Here is a 17500-nt window from a genome sequence, read left to right on the forward strand (position 1 = left end):
AAAAATCAGTCAACAAGATGTACATGCCCAAACACCCTTGGAGCAACACAAATGACAATCAAGACCAAAAGAATGGTTAAAGTTACACACACACAAAGTACACACACACACACACACAGGACATAGGGGGTTATGTCAAAACACACACGCAGTCACACAGGCTGTTCAGACATGAACAGACGCCAGCTTAACAGGGATCATATGTAGCTAGACATGAAAAGCATCGCTGGATAGGCAAACAAGACCTGCATACCAAAACAGTAGTTTTGCATTTAGGAATTTCAACGCCCATCCCCTTGTGCCGTTGTTGTGTACACACACACACCGAAAATAATGGCAGCACGTGCACACACACACACACAGACAACACAAAAACACAAACACGGCACAAGCCCCGTCGTCTCATCACGGTTAATGAAACCGGACCAATTAAAATCTGCGAATTGGGCGATCATCTTGTGCTCGCCTGCCCTCTGCGAAGAAAGGGATTGCTAATTTGGCGCGCGCCGCGTTAGCGCTTACAATGAAACACTTCTGCCACAATTATGTAAATGGAAATATTCATGAGCAGCTTGCATCTCCCTGTTGACTTTCACATGCCTCGCACAAAAAACATGCCCGCCAATGCCAAGGGTGTGTGAATAAGTGTGTGTGTGTGTGTGTGTGTGTGCGCGCGCGCGCATGTGTGTGTGTGTGTGTGTTCGTGTGTTTGGAGGGGGGGAGGGGAGGGGAGGGGAGGAGAGACAGAGATGGAGAGAGAGCTGGATGAGAGGATGGTTGCTTTTAAAAGCATCACAGCGAGGGCTGGAAGAGATTCATTTATCGCATTATCAACGCCAAGTGTTGAACAAGAGAAGCGGGCGGCCATATTGCTTTCAGCTGGAAAGGCCCGACAAGCTGGAGCGGCCAACGTGAAGGGAATTGTGGGAGGTGGAGAGGTAGGTGTAGTGTGTGTGTGTGTGTGTTTGTGTCATTTAATTTAATGGGAACCTGCTACTCAACTCTTCAGTAAATTACTGGGTATTTGCATGCATCTGAAATGTCACCGAAGCATCGCGACGCATCAAACGGAAAAAAAAAAAAAAAAAAAAAAAAAAAAAAAGACAAGCGGGTCATTATACAGTCAAATGCAGAGTAAATATCAAGGAAACAAACAGAAGCCCAAGTGCATCACCTTCCCTCATTATTAAGTCAGTGCAGGGCATTATTAAGCCTGCTGACAAGGTCTTCAGAGTCAAGCGTAGCAACAGCAACAGCACCAGCGGAGAGGAGAATGGAATAGAGAGCATCTCATCTCAGCTCAGCTCAGCTCATACATGTGTCAATCACAGCAAAGTCACACTATCATTATCACAGCTGAGATGCTCAAATCCTACTGCCAAGTCTACCTGCTCAACATTAAATGGGAGTACTTTGGATATTTTCACTAAAGACTAAAAAAAAAAAAAAGAAAAAATGATTTGTGATGTGATTAGGGATTTAGGGTTGCAAGCATGTCAACTTTTGCAACAACAACAAAAAAGGTTCTTCACTATGTGTCGTTTTTCCATCCTCATTCATGGTCATTCATGACAGAAATACCAATTGGGAAACACTAGTCCTATAAATACTACTCTTGTAATCAAGGCTTGGGCAGCCAAATACTCCACGGTGTGATTATCTTATCGACAATCAGCAGCGACCTCAACATATAGGCCTACTCAACTCAAGCTGTGTGCCGCTTAGAAGAAAAACATGAATTGTCAAAAACAAGCCTGTAAAAGGCTTTCAGGATGGAAACAAAACACTCTCCCCCCCCAAATGGAGGTGGGCAGTGTGAGACATCATCTGAATGAAGGTGCTTTGAAAACTAGCAATGGAAGACGTACAGTATGCATGTGATTTGAGTAACTATAATCCTACGAGTGACGACACACACACACACACAAACACACACGCCTACACACACACGTACACACACCCCTGTGGAGTAGAGAGAAGGGACAGCTCAGAACCAGTAGAGGATGATTCTGGGGTTCAAGCATCTGGCAGCTGCCTTCCGAGGGTCCTCATTGGAGCAGGCGAGGAGAAGGGCGAACGAACGAGCGAGCGGGCGAACAAACGAGCGAGCGAACGAGCGAGTGAGCGGGCGAACGAACGAGCGAGCGAGCGAACGAGCAAGCACTCGCTCGCTGCTGAAGCTCTAGCGAACACTAATCCTCTCTCTCTTCAATGGCCATGCAGCCTCGGTTGGCTTCACAGGGTTTCCTCCTCCTCCTCCTCTTCCTCTTCCACCCATCATCTATCCATCCTTTCTACCCATCCTACCCCCTCCTCCACTAGCACATCTCTCCCATGTAGGAGAACATAATAGCCAAAGACCAGATTTACTACAGCTGTTCCTTCTCTTGCTAATATGAAGAGGTGAAACAGAGTTTAAACATCTCACGTTGTGGCCAAATGTATGGTGATTCTTTTTTTTCTTTCCCTCTTCTCACCAAGCTGAAGAAATGGAACATTTTGTACGGAGCCGAGTAAACATAGCAGTGAACTATAATTACGCAGTCCATTTTAAATGAGAACGGTATACTCTTAGTACAAACATTTCTGATTAATCCAAATAAAAGCAGGCAAATCACAAAATATTGCTTTGAATATATAATGTTTGTGGATCCAAGTCAGCCAACTCCCACACTTGACACTGACTTGAGGAGTTATGACTGTGTGGTATGCACTATGCAGGTGACAAACTGGCCATAAGAATAATAGCTGATCTCAGATTTCCAAGTGGGATCCTAATTAATATAATCATCTGTCGTTCTTCATGCACTACCAGTTCCTACTAGAGAAGGGACATCACTCTCCATCTTCAAAACACGTCTGAAAGCCCAGCTCTTCAAAGAACATCTCCTCTCATAGCACTACCTACAACTAGTCTTGCTGATCCTACGGGCAATTGCACTCACTGATGCACTTATTGTGTTTATTGCTGTTTAATGCTGTAAAATTGTTATTAGAATTGCTCTTAAACTTACATGGTAAAACATTAAGTCGCTTTGGTTAAAAAGTGTCAACCAAATGTAATAACTTGAGCAAGTTTGCAACCATCTGAACTGTTGAAGAAAGATCTCCTTTTTCTCCTGAGTCACTTGATGGGTTTTACTATCCAGGCGTAAAATGACACGATCACTGGACACGGTCCTCCCTCTCTCCCCGATCAGATTCTCTTTGCGTTTCTGAGAAACGGACCCAGTCTCCTTCACATTTTGATTCAGTTAATTTTGTAACAGTGTTTGCTTGGAACACAAGCATGTTATGCATCAGTGTGGTCATGCATAGACTTACTTAGAATGCAGGTTGGTCCATGTGTGCATGCGTGTGTGTGTTTGCTGTGAGTGTGTGTGTGTTATCTGGACTCCACAGATCTCCAGTCTATACAATAATCACAGCCTAGCGGACTGCAACATGCCTCCTTTAAGACGTCTCTCTGTCTCTCTCTCTCCGTCTCTCTCTCTCCGCCTCTCTCTCTCTCTCTCCCTCTCTCTCTCTCTCTCTCTCCATCCCTCTCTCTCTCCCCTTCAGCCCCTCTCTCGCCCCGGCGGATCCCCATCAATAAAAACGCCCCCACGCTAATTAAACCTCCAAATGGGATCCTTTCTCGGCGCAGCGCCGCGATCGATGGACGCCCCATCTCCTCTCGCAGACCCCACCCCACCCTCCCTCGCTCAAGCAGCCTGAAGGGCAGACCATCAAGGAGAAACCTTCACCTCATCACTCATCCCTTCATCCATCCATCCATCCATCCATTCCTCCTTCTCTTTTTCTCTTGCTTCACACCATCAGGCTTCATTTTCACATTAATGTTGGCAAAGTATATTCCATCAGCTCATGGAAAAAGGGTTATTTGCACTTCTGAAAGAGCTGCTGGAGTATTTGGAGGGCTTTTGCTCTTAAATTCCATTCCATCAGAGATGCCCGTCAAAACAAGCACAAATGCAATACAGGCATGTATACATGCATGCACAAACATAGCATGGTAGCAAACAAGTACACACAGCACACACACACACACACACACACACACACACACACACACACACACACACACACACAGATTACTACTATTAACTATTAGCTGCAGCTCCTACATTGATTTGATTTTGGAAAATGTCTTCAGCTACAGTATGAGGTTAATATACAGGGGCATTTAATGTGGTATTAATATGGTTTTGTTCCTTTTAACTTGCATAAAACACCGTCCTGAGGCTTATACACAATGCGGCTAATAAATACACAGGAAATGACTAATGGGTTGGAATACCAAGGACAGAATTCCTATGCATCTGGCTGTACCAGGACTGTGTAAGCAGAGGGGGGAGCAGAGTGTGTGTGTGTGTGTGTGTGTGTGTGTGTGTGTGCGCAGAGGAGGGAGCAGAGTGTGGAAAACAACACCAAAACCATTCATGTGTCCTACATCAGTCTCCTGCTCACGGAAAAACACCTTCAACCAAAACCTAATTGAGCTAGAGGTTGTGTGTGTGTTTGTCTCTCTCTCTCTTTCTATGTATATCTATCTATCTGTCTATGTGTGTGTGTGTGTGTGTGTGTGTGTGTGTGTGTGTGTGTGTGTGTGTGTGTGTGTGTGTGTGTGTGTGTGTGTGTGTGTGTGTGTGTGTGTGTGTGTGTGTGTGTGTGTGCTGTCCCTTGCTTTTCAGCCTTGCTGACTTGCTGAAATCAAAAATCCCCCGAGCTCTTTGACACCATCCCCCGGTTGCCATGGCGGAAGGGATTCTGTTGAGGGATCGAGTCTCTGCTGCTGCGGCTGCGGCGGCTGCTCACCTTGATGGTCTTGGTCTGGAGTCGGAGTCCATTTAAAGTGTTGATGGCTTTCTCTGCGTCCTTTGGCTCAGCGTAGTTCACGAACCCGTAGCCCAGACTCTGTCCTAAAGCAATAAACACAAAACAAAAGAGGAAAATCATAAATATCATAATCATGAACATATGACACACACACACTGTTCTGGACTTCTGACCCCATTCTCTGAAAGCGTATCCACCAACCCTTTCTAATTGCCTTAGGTCTTCATACTGTACTGTTCCTACCTATAAAGTGCAACTTTCATGTTATCTACAAAGTGAGGTAAAGACCAGAAAGGGTCTATTTCTTTTTACTTTTTGCCACACGGTTCTCTATAAAGTCACTTTCTAACCACCATGTTAAATGCTGGGTGCGATAAGACGACGAGAAATGGAGCATTTACTCTACACTGCATCAACCTTGCCAGTAGTTTTGTGTAGATTACAGCCAAGCAATTAGCTATTAGCCCTTAAAAATATGTGTAAAAGATTCGGAAATAAAGGGTAGGAGAGTTATATTACAGCAAAGTCATAATGGCTTAACACAATAAAAAGTGTACGAACGAGATTAGTCTGAAAGAACAGCTGAGCCCCATTCAAAAAGGATCGGCTGATGAAACCTTGGTAGCACCTACAGAAATCCCAGCAACTGTACGCTCCCTCTTGACACTATTCACCGGAGAATGTCTAAACGTGCTAAAATCACAAGTTAAGGGGGAACATATCAGGCGTGGAGAACAAAGACATGCCTCGGCAACAGATCCAGTCTCACTCCAGAGTCCCTTCAGAATCCACTGCACTCCGGCGCACCACAAAGCAAAGCGAAAAACAAAAAAGCCGCGGTGCTTCTGACATGTGAGTGAAACAACCGTGACTCACCATCAATCCCTCTGAATTGATAATAAAATGTGTGCCTGCCTGCTTCTATGCCTCTCTCTCTCTCTCTCTCGCACGCGCTCGCTCGCTCGCTCTCTTTCTCGGTCTCCCTCACTGTCTTCTGCTTCATCCATCACTTCTGTCCAAAAACCTACAAAAGATTCCGACGCCGCCCACGTCTCTCGAGCGCCACTGCCAATTCAATTTCCTCCCGCCCACCAGCGCGGCCTCTCCTCGCATCCACCTCCGGTCAAGTTCACCAGCTCCTGCGGTATTAATAATATATATATTTAAAAAACAGATAATCACTTCAGACAGCGCACGCCGTCTCTGTTCGCCTGGGAGCCCGGGCCTTTATGTAATTATATTTCTGCCTTCCCAGCGCTCCTGCAGCAGCAGCAGCAGACGCCGCAGTAGCAGTAGCAGTAGCAGTAGCAGGCCACGACTGAGCTGAGCTGAGCGGAGCCAAGGGGGAGCGGCGGGGAATTGGCACAGCACTCGGCCGTGTGCTAGCAGCTAGTAGAGAGAAGGGGGTTTCTAGGTGGCTAGAAAGCCCGGTGTGTGCAGCACACATGTTTGATTGGGTGACTAAAGAGGGAGGAAAAATAAGTCATCCTCCCTCTACCTACTCCCAAACCCTTTCCCAGCAAGCAGAGAGAAGGGGGTTTCTAGGCGGCTGGCAAAGCGTGTGCTAATATTTTAAAGTCCAAAAGGCTGGTGTGCAGCACATATGTTTGATTGGGTGACTAAAGAGGGAGCGAGTATAAGTCATCCTCCTTTTCCCAACTCCCAAACCCTTTCCCACAAAGTCAACGGAAGGCATGACAACACCCACGTTGGGGGATTTTTGATGAACGAGGCAATTTTTAGCTCCCACTTGCCCCTAGCCCCTCCTCAACCTCACACTCACACACACACACACACCACACCCACCTCCCACCGCCCCCCCCAAAACTCCGTTTGGATCTCCCTGTTAACATTCTCCTGTCTTCCCTCTGGTTCACGCTGGGTTGATGATGATGATGACTCACTGCACACACACACACACACACACACACACACACACACATTGGGCTCCCCAGCTAGCGCGAACAAGTAGTTCGTAAACTCTCGTTCACCTTGGCGTCTTAGCGTTCCGCTATCGCCAGGAGAAACGGGAGCTGCCTTTGAACACGCCGAGCGAACTCGTGGTGAGATGACGCTCTTTCCGTTTAAGCCTCCAGGCCAAATGGAGTAGCAGATTGGAGGCGGTGGGGGGGGGGGCATGGAGGGGGGGAGAAGAGAAGCGTTTTGCTTGATGTTAGGAAAACCAACCAGCGAAACACCCATTACAGTAGTGTGATGGATCTCATCAGCTCATCTCTTTGTTCCTCGCGGGGTCATCAAGCCAACCCTTAGCTGGAGAACCGGTGCCCAAGTCATCAGACGTGAAGGTGGTGGGTCACCCTGGAGAGTACCTTGTTTTTTCTTTTGTGCGCCACCTTTTTTTATTTTTTGAATGGGGGATTGGATTTGGGATTGGAATTAAGCTAAGGTAGTGACTTGGGGGAAGGGCAATGTGGATATTAAGAACTCAATGTCTGATGGTTTTGTGCCGAATGACTCAATGTTCACCTGCTGGGTATTAGCCAGAGACCAACACACACACACACACACACACACACACAGCCCTGGGGTTACCAGAGAATTTGCAGAAATGTCTGCGTGCGCACACACACTCCTCTGAGACTTCACACGCAAAATACACAGCTCTTGCAATGCATTATGGGTGTGTTAAACAGTCTCAACTGAGCAAATCTAGAGCGTCAAAAGTTCACCCACAGCACACATACACATAAAATGTTAAAGCAGATACTCAAAAAACCTGAAAACACCACTCAGATAAGGACTGCACTAGGTCCTTAAAAAACTAAATTAAATAATGAAAATTAAAAAAGAAGAAGTCATCTCTATGGGTTTCCAAGAACCCAGTCAGGCATAGAGTTCCTTTCAGCTCAGTTACACACACACAACCTCGAAGTAGCAGCACGCGATTCAATTAGTCAAAGAGAAAACACGGAGACGCTCATCCATTAGTGTGTAATGCAGGCATCCATTTCCTCTGGCCCCTAAACCACCCTCACACACACACACACACACACACACCCACACAGCTGGGAATTGGCAAAAACACACACACACACACACACACACACACAGAGTACTAATGAGCTACACAAAAGCACATCATGCCCATTATCGTTTCCCAAGCTGCCTCCTTCAAGAGGCAGACACTAGGCTACATCCGGCACTGTACAGGACTCTATCCGAGGGAGTCAGTGTTTTTTTTGTTTTTTTTGCGACGGGAAAAGATGACTGGCAAAAACGGTATTGCAAGACATGAGCGTCTATAGCATTACTCTACTGCTACTGTTTTGACAGATATCAAAACAAACACATCCAGCTCTGGTAGCATTATGAGCGAGCAGTGGCCGATGTTACAAAGCAGTTTTGTCTGTGCTGCATAGCCGTCAACATCTACAGGTTATGCAGTACCTAGACAGGGACCACCATGGGATCAAGTCCCGAGTCAGAGGAGTCAACATCCGAGACAGCAAAGCTGATTGGCCAACACCAGGGACTCCCAGGGTTGCGCTTCCCAAAACCATAATTGCTAACTAAGTTACTATAGCAACTTTGCTGGTAGCAATACAATTTCCCATTGCCGAGCAACTAAGGGTTTGGGAAACGCAGCCCAGAAAGGTAAAGCAATGTCAAATGTAAAATTTATTTGTATAGCACGATTTACAGACGGCTGAGCCGCACCAAAGTGCTTCACAGTAAAGTGCAAAAGCAGTAAGACAGACTAGGCTTTAAGCACATTTTTTTCAAGGCAAGCTGTTGGACAGCTTGAACAATAGAAACTTTCAATGTCATCCAAACTTAGGGGCATGTTAAAAGAATGCAATCGCAAACACACTCCTCTCCCAACACCTGTGCTTGAGACTGCACAGCGAGTTCTTGTTAGTTTAGTGAATCGTGTTTCGTGCTATTTCTTTGTTTGGTACTCCCACTCTTGCCTTCAGTACACTGAAAGCCACTTCCATCACCTGCCTATATGAAATTTGAGTCTTCACAGCACAATATAACTAGACCCAGCTTTTCAGTATTTGTTTTTATTATACCACTCGCATCCTTAAAAGTAAACTGGTATATCAAAAGGTCTATCTATCTATCTATCTATCTATTACATGTATTTTTTCCACTTCCAAAAAGTATTTGCAAGAATGAATTAATATTAAACTATACCACACCGTGTGCACCATCACCATCCAGTGGCTTGCTGTCTCTGATTTCCCAAATTTACAGCGAGGCAGAGCAGTAGGATGCAGCATAGCGCACATCTCTGCAAAGCAACCTCACCCCTCCTGACGGACAAGTTAGCTTTTGAAGTAGCCCAACTGACTAGCCCATAATTTCCCCAACTATTAGCCGCGGCTTATACACTGATTTTGCAAAATTTCTTCAGCTATGAGGTTAATACACGGCATCAGTTAATATGGTATTAATATGGTTTTGTTTCTTTTAACTTGCATAAAACACTCTTATACACAATACCGTAATTTCCTGACTATTAGCCGGGGCTTATACATTGATTTTGCTAAATTTCTTTAGGTATGAGGTTAATACAGGGAGGTATTTAATATGGTGTTAATATGGTTTTGTTTCTTTTAACTTGCATAAAACACTATCCTGCGGCTTATACACAATGCGGCTTATATGCAGGAAATTACTGTACACAATGTGGCTAATACACAAGAAATTCCTGTAGGAGGTGCACTCCTGCAGCCTAAAGGCCAGTTCAAACCGAAGATTCGCGACGGTCTGAAACGGTTGCGGAGAGCAGTTGCGGCGGTGTGAATCAAAATTTGCAAGCAGTTGCAAGCAGTTTTAAACCGTCGCTAAACATTCAACATGTCAAATCTTAGTTGCAGACTTTTAGAACACTTTTGCGTGGAGCTATTATGACGTTGGCTAAACACTTCTCTCTTATCCTCATGCCTAGACTGTTGTTATGGTAACATTGTTGCCGTTTTAATGTTGTTGCAGTGGTCTGAACGCCCCAGTTTTAGAACACATTGTTGCAGAAAGTTGCTGGTTTTTAGAATGTTGCAGCTCGTCTCGTCGCGGATCTTGTGTTTGAACTGGCCTTAAACCCAGCTGGGTGAGATCAACACCACAAATACATTCAATGTCCAACACATAACCCTACACCTCATTAGCAGTTTAAAAGCCCCTACAAACACACACACCTACACCTTCCTTTTCTTCCGAGTCTATTTTCGATTCTCACCAGATTTTTAATATCCACCTAGGGCCACTTGGAGGAAATTAAATAGATACGTTACGTACATACAAAACAAAAAGCTAAATAGAAAATCTGTCTTATAACTCATGCAGTATTACTTACAAAGTCTGAAGACTGTTTGCTGTGGAGCTACACTTTGGAACTAATTGCGAGAGAGAGCGTCAGAAGAACTGTTTACATGCCTTGAGGATTCAACCATCTGCTTAGATTAAGAGAAAACAGGCAGAGAATTCAGCATGGTAAGCTGATCACAACACTAAGACTGGCAGTTTGACAAATTTCTGACAACCCTAATGCGTTCTTCTGAGGAAGAAACGAGGCCAACACACTTTGGAAACTATAGAAAGGTAAAAAAAAAAGAAGAAAATAGCTGTATGTCAAGAACAGCTTTCTCAAGGGTCACACAACTTGCCGTATGATCAAACAAAATGTGAAATTGAGTCAAATAATTTAGTCCAGCCAATTATTACTAAGACCATATAATAGTTGGCTTTCTTCGAGACACACATCTGTGGTTTGACAACTGCAATGTCATTTCTGCATCATCTTGCATCACACAGAGGCTTTACGGGACTGCATCGCAGGGATCATCAACAGCCAACATTTGAGTCCAAGGCTCAGAGATGACACAAATGAACTGACATGGAGAACCACTGGCAGGTTTAGTCACTCATGACTAGGCCTCGCAAAGCTTTTTTGGCAGGGCGTCTTCACCGACACACTGGAGTGAGGCACTGCATTAGATTAGGAAAACAGAGGATGGGGGGGGGACTGAAGGGGCGCAGGGAGGAGGGACCGACAAAATTAGAAACCGTAAAACGGACATTTCTGTTGCCAGAAACGCCATTTTGGAACATGCAAAGGGAAAGTAAATGGTTCTTTCTGTGGGGTTGCTGATAACACATTTAGTTTGATCACAACACACCCTTTAAATAAATGCTGGTCGCTAGTAACTGCAGATCCGAAGCTATACATGTCAAGGTCCCCAACAACGTAGGCTATTCCGTGAATGGGAAGAGCATTTATTATGCCTCTCACTTGATCGAGTCAGTGTCACCTTGTGATTTAATTGCCATACATCACAAGGAAAACGCACGCAATCTGTTTATCAATTTCACATAAAAAAAAATAAAAAAAATTGTAGTTTGAAGTCTTCAAACAGCATTTTGTTCACAGTAAATTAGTATTGTAGTATATAAATCAGAATGTGACACAGACACTACAAGAACATTTTTGAAGATATGTATTTACCGTTTACAATTTATTTATACTGGGTATATGTCATACCCTTCCTTCCACTGCAAGTGACTCAAACTGATAACTGGATCTGTAGCTAAAAGATGACTATTATATGGTTCTGATGGTAGTGGTAGTAAATAACATTTAAGAAACCATTAGCCTGATTGAACAATAAAATCTAAAAGTAACGCCAACACAGAATGTTAAGCCCCCTGCTACTACTGCCAACAAAAACAATCGGGAGACACTGCTAAGGTTTGTGTTCCCGTCTCCTACTTATGGGAGCAACAACTCACTAGCTGTGCTTGCTAGTTTTGCTTGTGGCTTGATGGGGGTAGTGTATAGTGTGTGTGTGTGTGTGTGTGTGTGTGTGTGTGTGTGTGTGTGTGTGTGTGTATGGGTGTTTGGGGGGGGGGGGGGGGGGGGGTGAACAGGCAGCTTTAAGGGAAGTTATGAAACCAGTGATATTTAACAATTAAATGGGTCTTTTAATGGTGTAAACCAATCTGGTTAGTTGCTGTGGGGAAGTTTCATAATGGCCCTCGCTTAGAAAGGGGGGTGGGTGGGTGTCTGTGTGTGTGTGTGTGTGTGTAGGGCGTGTATGGGGAGTATATGAGCATATAATTAGAGCATTTTGCTGTGCTGAAGTCTAACCCCTCATGCCTCAATGGCCATGATCGAGATGAGAGCCCAGTGTTTTAATTGGGGCTAAAAAGCAAAGGGGAAAAAAAAAACTTTCATATTGCATGGTGCTAGAGATCAAAGCCAGCCAGCCAGCCAGCAGGCCAGGCCATAAGAGACAACAAGGAAATAACACACACACACAAAAAAAAAAAATATATATATACACTGTATGTATGTGTGTATGTAAAAATTAGCATTATATATATATATATATATATATATATATAAAATAAACTAATTTTTATTAATAATGTAGCACTAAGCCACAGTGAGTTATGACCACACTGAGTGTTCGCTGGGACCTTGAGTAATCAGAGCAAACTGCAGCCCATGGAGGGGGTTTTAATTGAGGTTTAACATCACAGCGGGTGGAGGGGACCACTAGGGAATGGCCACTTCCCCTCCAAGAACTCACAAGAACAACTAGGCCTAAGTGCTTGAAGACAAGGGGACTAAAAAAAAAAAAAAAAAAAAAACGGTCCAAAAAATAGATAGACACATAAATAGCTAAGAAAACCGTGAACCTTTATATTTCAGAAGGGAGCAATTTCCTTACCTGTTATTTTGTCTCGTACAAGTTTGCAGGACTCGATTTCGCCGATGCTGCCAAACAAACTCTTGAGCTCCTCCTGGGTCATATTCTGCGGCAGGTAGTTGACTATCAGGTTTGTTTTACTGTCCTCTATGCTGCCCGACTCCACCGGGGACGAGCAGTTGTTCGAGAGCGTGGCAGGGCCGTTGCTCGTGTTGTTACAGGTCGGCCCGTTGGACAGCTGTGCTTCCATCGCGGCAATCACCTGCCCGGAGAGAGACGGGAGGAAATTTCGAGTCAGTGCGAACGAAGGATGCATGACACAAAAGATGTAAAAAACAAAGACAAAAAAAATAAACAAAACAAACAAATACAAATAAATACATAAATAAATAAATCAAAAAGAAAAAGAAGCAGAGAAGTAGCTATGCCCGTTTTACAGGATTCTATAAGCAAGGTAATCTAAATTAAATTAGTTCCGATACAAGAGCACTGTATTCTGGCCCGAACAGTGGCATTACACTGTAAAAGGAACCTACTAAAAGCCTAAGCTTCTAGAACAATCGTTTAGCTTCCTAAACTGATTGCATGTTGCCAATCATTACTGTGCGCACTGCCATTAATGGTGATATTGATGTACACAAATCACATTCTTAAGCGCAAACCTTGCAAGCTAATTGGTCTAAATGTTCATAATGATGTAAACTCTGGTGGTGGGTGTTAAAAATTGACGAAAAAAAGAGAAAATAAATAAATAAAACCACCAGAAATAGACAAGCCGCCAAAACCATAGCCATCTTGAAATGGAGTTTTTCCAACTTCTTGAATTTTGACTTCACCCAAAACAAGACAAAAGCAAGAGTCCTAGAAGGTATCTTATTTTGCGCTTGAGAGATGAAACTAAGTTGAAACTAACTATACTTGAGTTTAAGGAGACAAGTTCTGAACAAGAAACTCTGAAGTAGCTACCCTCAGTAAATGACCACAGCATTAAAATAATGGTGTCTGCCTTAATTTGAGAAAATACTTGGCTCAGTTAAACAAGGGGGAAAAAATAAAGAAAAAAAAGAAAAAAGTAAAAAATAAAGAAAGAAAGAAAGAAATGAAAATGCATTATCAAATCCATTTTTGTACAGAACACAACAGTAAAATGCATTTGACTGGGTCATTTCTAAATTAATTTGCAGAATATCAAATTAATGCACCATCATTACTTTAAATTAAGCAATTACTGAGATAAGGGGGTGAAAGAGACTTGGTTATTCACTTCTGAAGAGGTGTGCCATCACCAATTATTTATCAGCCCAATTTGTTATGCTACACGACAAGACAAACTGAGTTCATATACAGTACACTTGTGTTAAATCTGAGCGATCTACATGCATTCCTCACAAACAAACAAACAACAGACATACGATGCATTCAAAAGCCATTACAAAGCCTGAGACCATACCAATGCCACTCACTACCTTAGGCACCCAGCAGCACCAAGACATCCCAGATTCGAATCTGAACGAAAGTGGTTCCCAATAAATGGGACATCGGCCTCAAGTTCAGCGAGCATCTAGAGCAACAAAGTGAAGCGCGGGTCCTTGAAGCCCACAGTGTCGGCTGGTTTTTCCATCTTTTTTTGTTTACGTTCACATCAATATAAATAAATAAATAAATAAATAAATAAATAATAACTCTGGCATAATGCAAACGATTTATAAAAGATGTACCTTGCAGAAGATAAAAGGTACTGATAAGAAAACACACAGCCCATTTAAAAATACTAAACAAAAGTCGTCAGTTAAATCATTAGAATATGACGTCCAAAAGTCCTTATTTTTTTCCTTGCAACCACAACCAGCAGAAACTGTGGACCTCAAAGACCTCCTTTGATGGAGGGATTGGTATGGCCTGAGTCCTGATCCACTCCTAATGTTTGTGAATGCAGTTTAGATTCTCTCTTTTTTTCAGATAAAAAAATAAAAATTAAAAGTCCCACACACCCCAGTCCAAGGCTCTGCTGCCCAGGAACCACTTCTAAGTAGAGAGGTCACATCGCACAGTCTGACTGCCATGTTAGTTTGGAGTTGACGTCTGCAATGTGGACACACACACAAAAAAAAGTACTGGATGTTAGATTGACAAGAGACAAAAAAGCAACAGTCAGAGGTCATCACATATATTTTTCCCCCTGCTTTCCTCCTAATTTTTTTCTTTGCTTCATTTGGTCCACAAGGACATCCATGCAGATTAACTACCAAAGGGAGGGACACAAGGCTGTTTTTTTTTTTTTTTTTTTTTTCTCTCAACGCTAGGCTATTAGCCAGATCTTTACATAATTGAGGAGAAATGTTTTGAGACTGAAAAACAACATCTACACAATTTGCAGTTGAGACAACAGAAATGTTCCATAGAACTGACCCAATGGGATATAAGACATCTCTTAAGAACATCGGCAATTAGTGAAGATGAAAGATGTGGTTTATGCTCTTAAATACTGGGTAACAGACAAGAAAATAATATAGCATTGTAACTGTACAGTGCTGTACAACATTGTAAACAAACACCTTGGCAATGCTATTAGATAATACAAACGTATTGGTTCTTTGACAGACGTGAGCATTACAAGCATACCATAACAAGCATACCATAACATAACAGGCTAGAGCTGCCTCTACACAGGACGGTTGTTGATAAAAACATGTGGAAAGAAAATAGACTGCAGAGGTAAAACCTTCAACAAGGTCCTCACAAATCAATTGCCTTAAAATTACCCATTCCAAGCAATCGAACCCATTCTTAAGCATAACAGGAGTTATACCACCAAACATGCTATGTGACTACAACATTCGTCTTATAGGCTAGTCATACAGTGAACTGTTTTCTTTTTCTAGTAGTAACATCCAAGTTTAAGTTGCATAACTCACTCATGTTGTTCTTGCTAGTCAAAATATGATCGCTAGTTTCATTTCTCAAAAAAAAAACTGGAGTGTGCCTGTCTGCAACAAATAGTCAAGTCTTATTTTCAGCACCAATCACAATGGCATGAAATTGTGTAAATGCTGCTTGACGTACTAGTCCCTCATCAGGCCTTTTGAAACAGCGAAAAAAAAACATTTCTAGTCAGTGCTATTAATCACAAACTCTCTAATAATGCTGACACAATCTAAACATGCAACAAACACAAACTTAATACCAGTGCAGTGTGTGTCTGTGTGTGGGTGTACTGCAGACTTGGGGAGGAGGATAAGAGGAACTAGGAATTGATTTTTTGGGGCATTTCAAGAGACATACTGTAGACTTAACAGATCCACCACTACACACAGCACAGCATAATCCAATCACACCTACCTTGAACGAAAACAATAAAGCTAACCGCAACAAGTGACAATGCACCAAATGCACTACTAGCTGGCCTATCCCCTTCCCCAATTTGGTGCCTGGGTAGCAGACAGTCAACTGAGCTTTTTCCAGCTTTCGCTTGTGAAGTGAGCATCAACAGCAGAGTGGCTTACAACTGCATGCCAACTGTCAAGAGCTTACACGGGTGAGTGCACAAAGTTCAGTATCTGTATCTGTGTGAATTCGCTGAGAAAACAAGACCAAGCAACACACACACACACACACACACACACACACAAACAGGGCTCCCAACACACTTTGATCACACAAACAGGGAGGGTGGCGCAATCCTGGAAACACAAAGTCATCAGGAAACACTGACACGTGTGCTGGGTGCTTTTGCACAGTCAACGAAGGCAACACTGATTAGGCATCTTGCCGGAGATATCTGGGACAGGTTCCGTTTGCCTGTCGGCACTCGACCCGGTCATCAGTCCGACAAGAATACTTAGAACACTGAAAACATACTTAGGTTGAGTTTGTTTCATTAACGTAATTTCCTAACTATTTGGCTTATACACTGTTTTTGTACAGTTTTTTTCTCAGCTATGAGGTTAATACAAAGAGCTAATTAATACAGTATCAAACACGTTTTTGTTTCTTTTAACTTGCATAAACACAGTCCTATGGCTTGGCTCAAACACCATGTGCCTAATACACAGGAAATTACACTACAGTATAGTTTTGACATGGTCAGTCGGCACAGTCACATTTCTAGGAAACTAATCACCCTGCAATAGCAAAAAGTCCCAAGATTTAAGGCTCCAAATCCAGCACCTTAGGATCTTGTTCTACAAGGTGGCACTGGGGGGGGGGGGGGGGGGGGCATGCCTGAGAGAATTTTTGCACTACCACCATGGCCACCAACATGACATCCCATTCATTTAATTTCACTGTTTGTCTCACTCGCACACAGACAGGCGCGCACACGCACACACACACACACACACACACACACACACACACACGATTTCTACTGGCTGCACTATATCTGCCAGCACTATATCTGCCAGCAGTCCTCCATGCAGAAAAGGAACAACTTTTGAGTAGGACACTGCACCAACTCTAAACATTGAGGCAAATTGATTGATTGTCTAAAGAGAACAGGAAATTCTCTCATTTCAACCTCATCTTGATATTCAGCTGAGACAACAATATCACAATACCATACAATATGCTAAAACGCTTACCACACACACACACACACGCACGCACGCATGCATGGTGTCGCATTGTTTGTGCTGCTTGCTTTACTGTGCAGACAGACTTTCAAACTGCACAGAGCTATGCTAAAACACCATGGTGGTCTTTACAACAAGCAACACAAACATGACGAGGCACATTCGTACTTCATCATCAAGACAGATGGATAAGAACCCATTTAACCTAACTGTGTTTTACCACAGACTTTATAAAACGGAGACACACAACACTCAAAGAATACTTCATAAAAATGGCTGGAGTTAGTTCAACGACAATATGGCAGTTGTCTACAGAGATTATGCCCTTTCCTGCAACGTAAGTAACTGAACAAATTGTTGGAAGCGGAATGACTGATGATATAACCGCCCGAAGCCCTTACTAAGATGGCC

General features: G+C 43.3%; 1 protein-coding gene across 3 annotated transcripts in view; it reads right to left on the reverse strand.

The window, feature by feature from the left end:
* The window catches only part of elavl2 (ELAV like neuron-specific RNA binding protein 2), a 46220-nt gene that overhangs the window by 12424 nt on the left and 16296 nt on the right, over positions 1-17500 (reverse strand). For 2 of the 3 annotated variants that reach the window (XM_062516736.1, XM_062516735.1), the window contains exons 2-4: positions 14510-14600; positions 12540-12780; positions 4819-4928 (exon numbers count right to left, since the gene is read on the reverse strand). In XM_062516736.1, coding sequence (XP_062372720.1) covers positions 4819-4928; positions 12540-12780; positions 14510-14581 — 423 coding nt within the window. In that variant the 5' untranslated portion in view covers positions 14582-14600. The remainder of the gene's footprint in view (positions 1-4818; positions 4929-12539; positions 12781-14509; positions 14601-17500) is intronic. The other variant, XM_062516737.1, reaches the window with a different exon arrangement.

This window comes from Sardina pilchardus, chromosome 16, assembly GCF_963854185.1.
Source record: "Sardina pilchardus chromosome 16, fSarPil1.1, whole genome shotgun sequence".
Lineage (NCBI taxonomy): Eukaryota > Metazoa > Chordata > Actinopteri > Clupeiformes > Clupeidae > Sardina > Sardina pilchardus.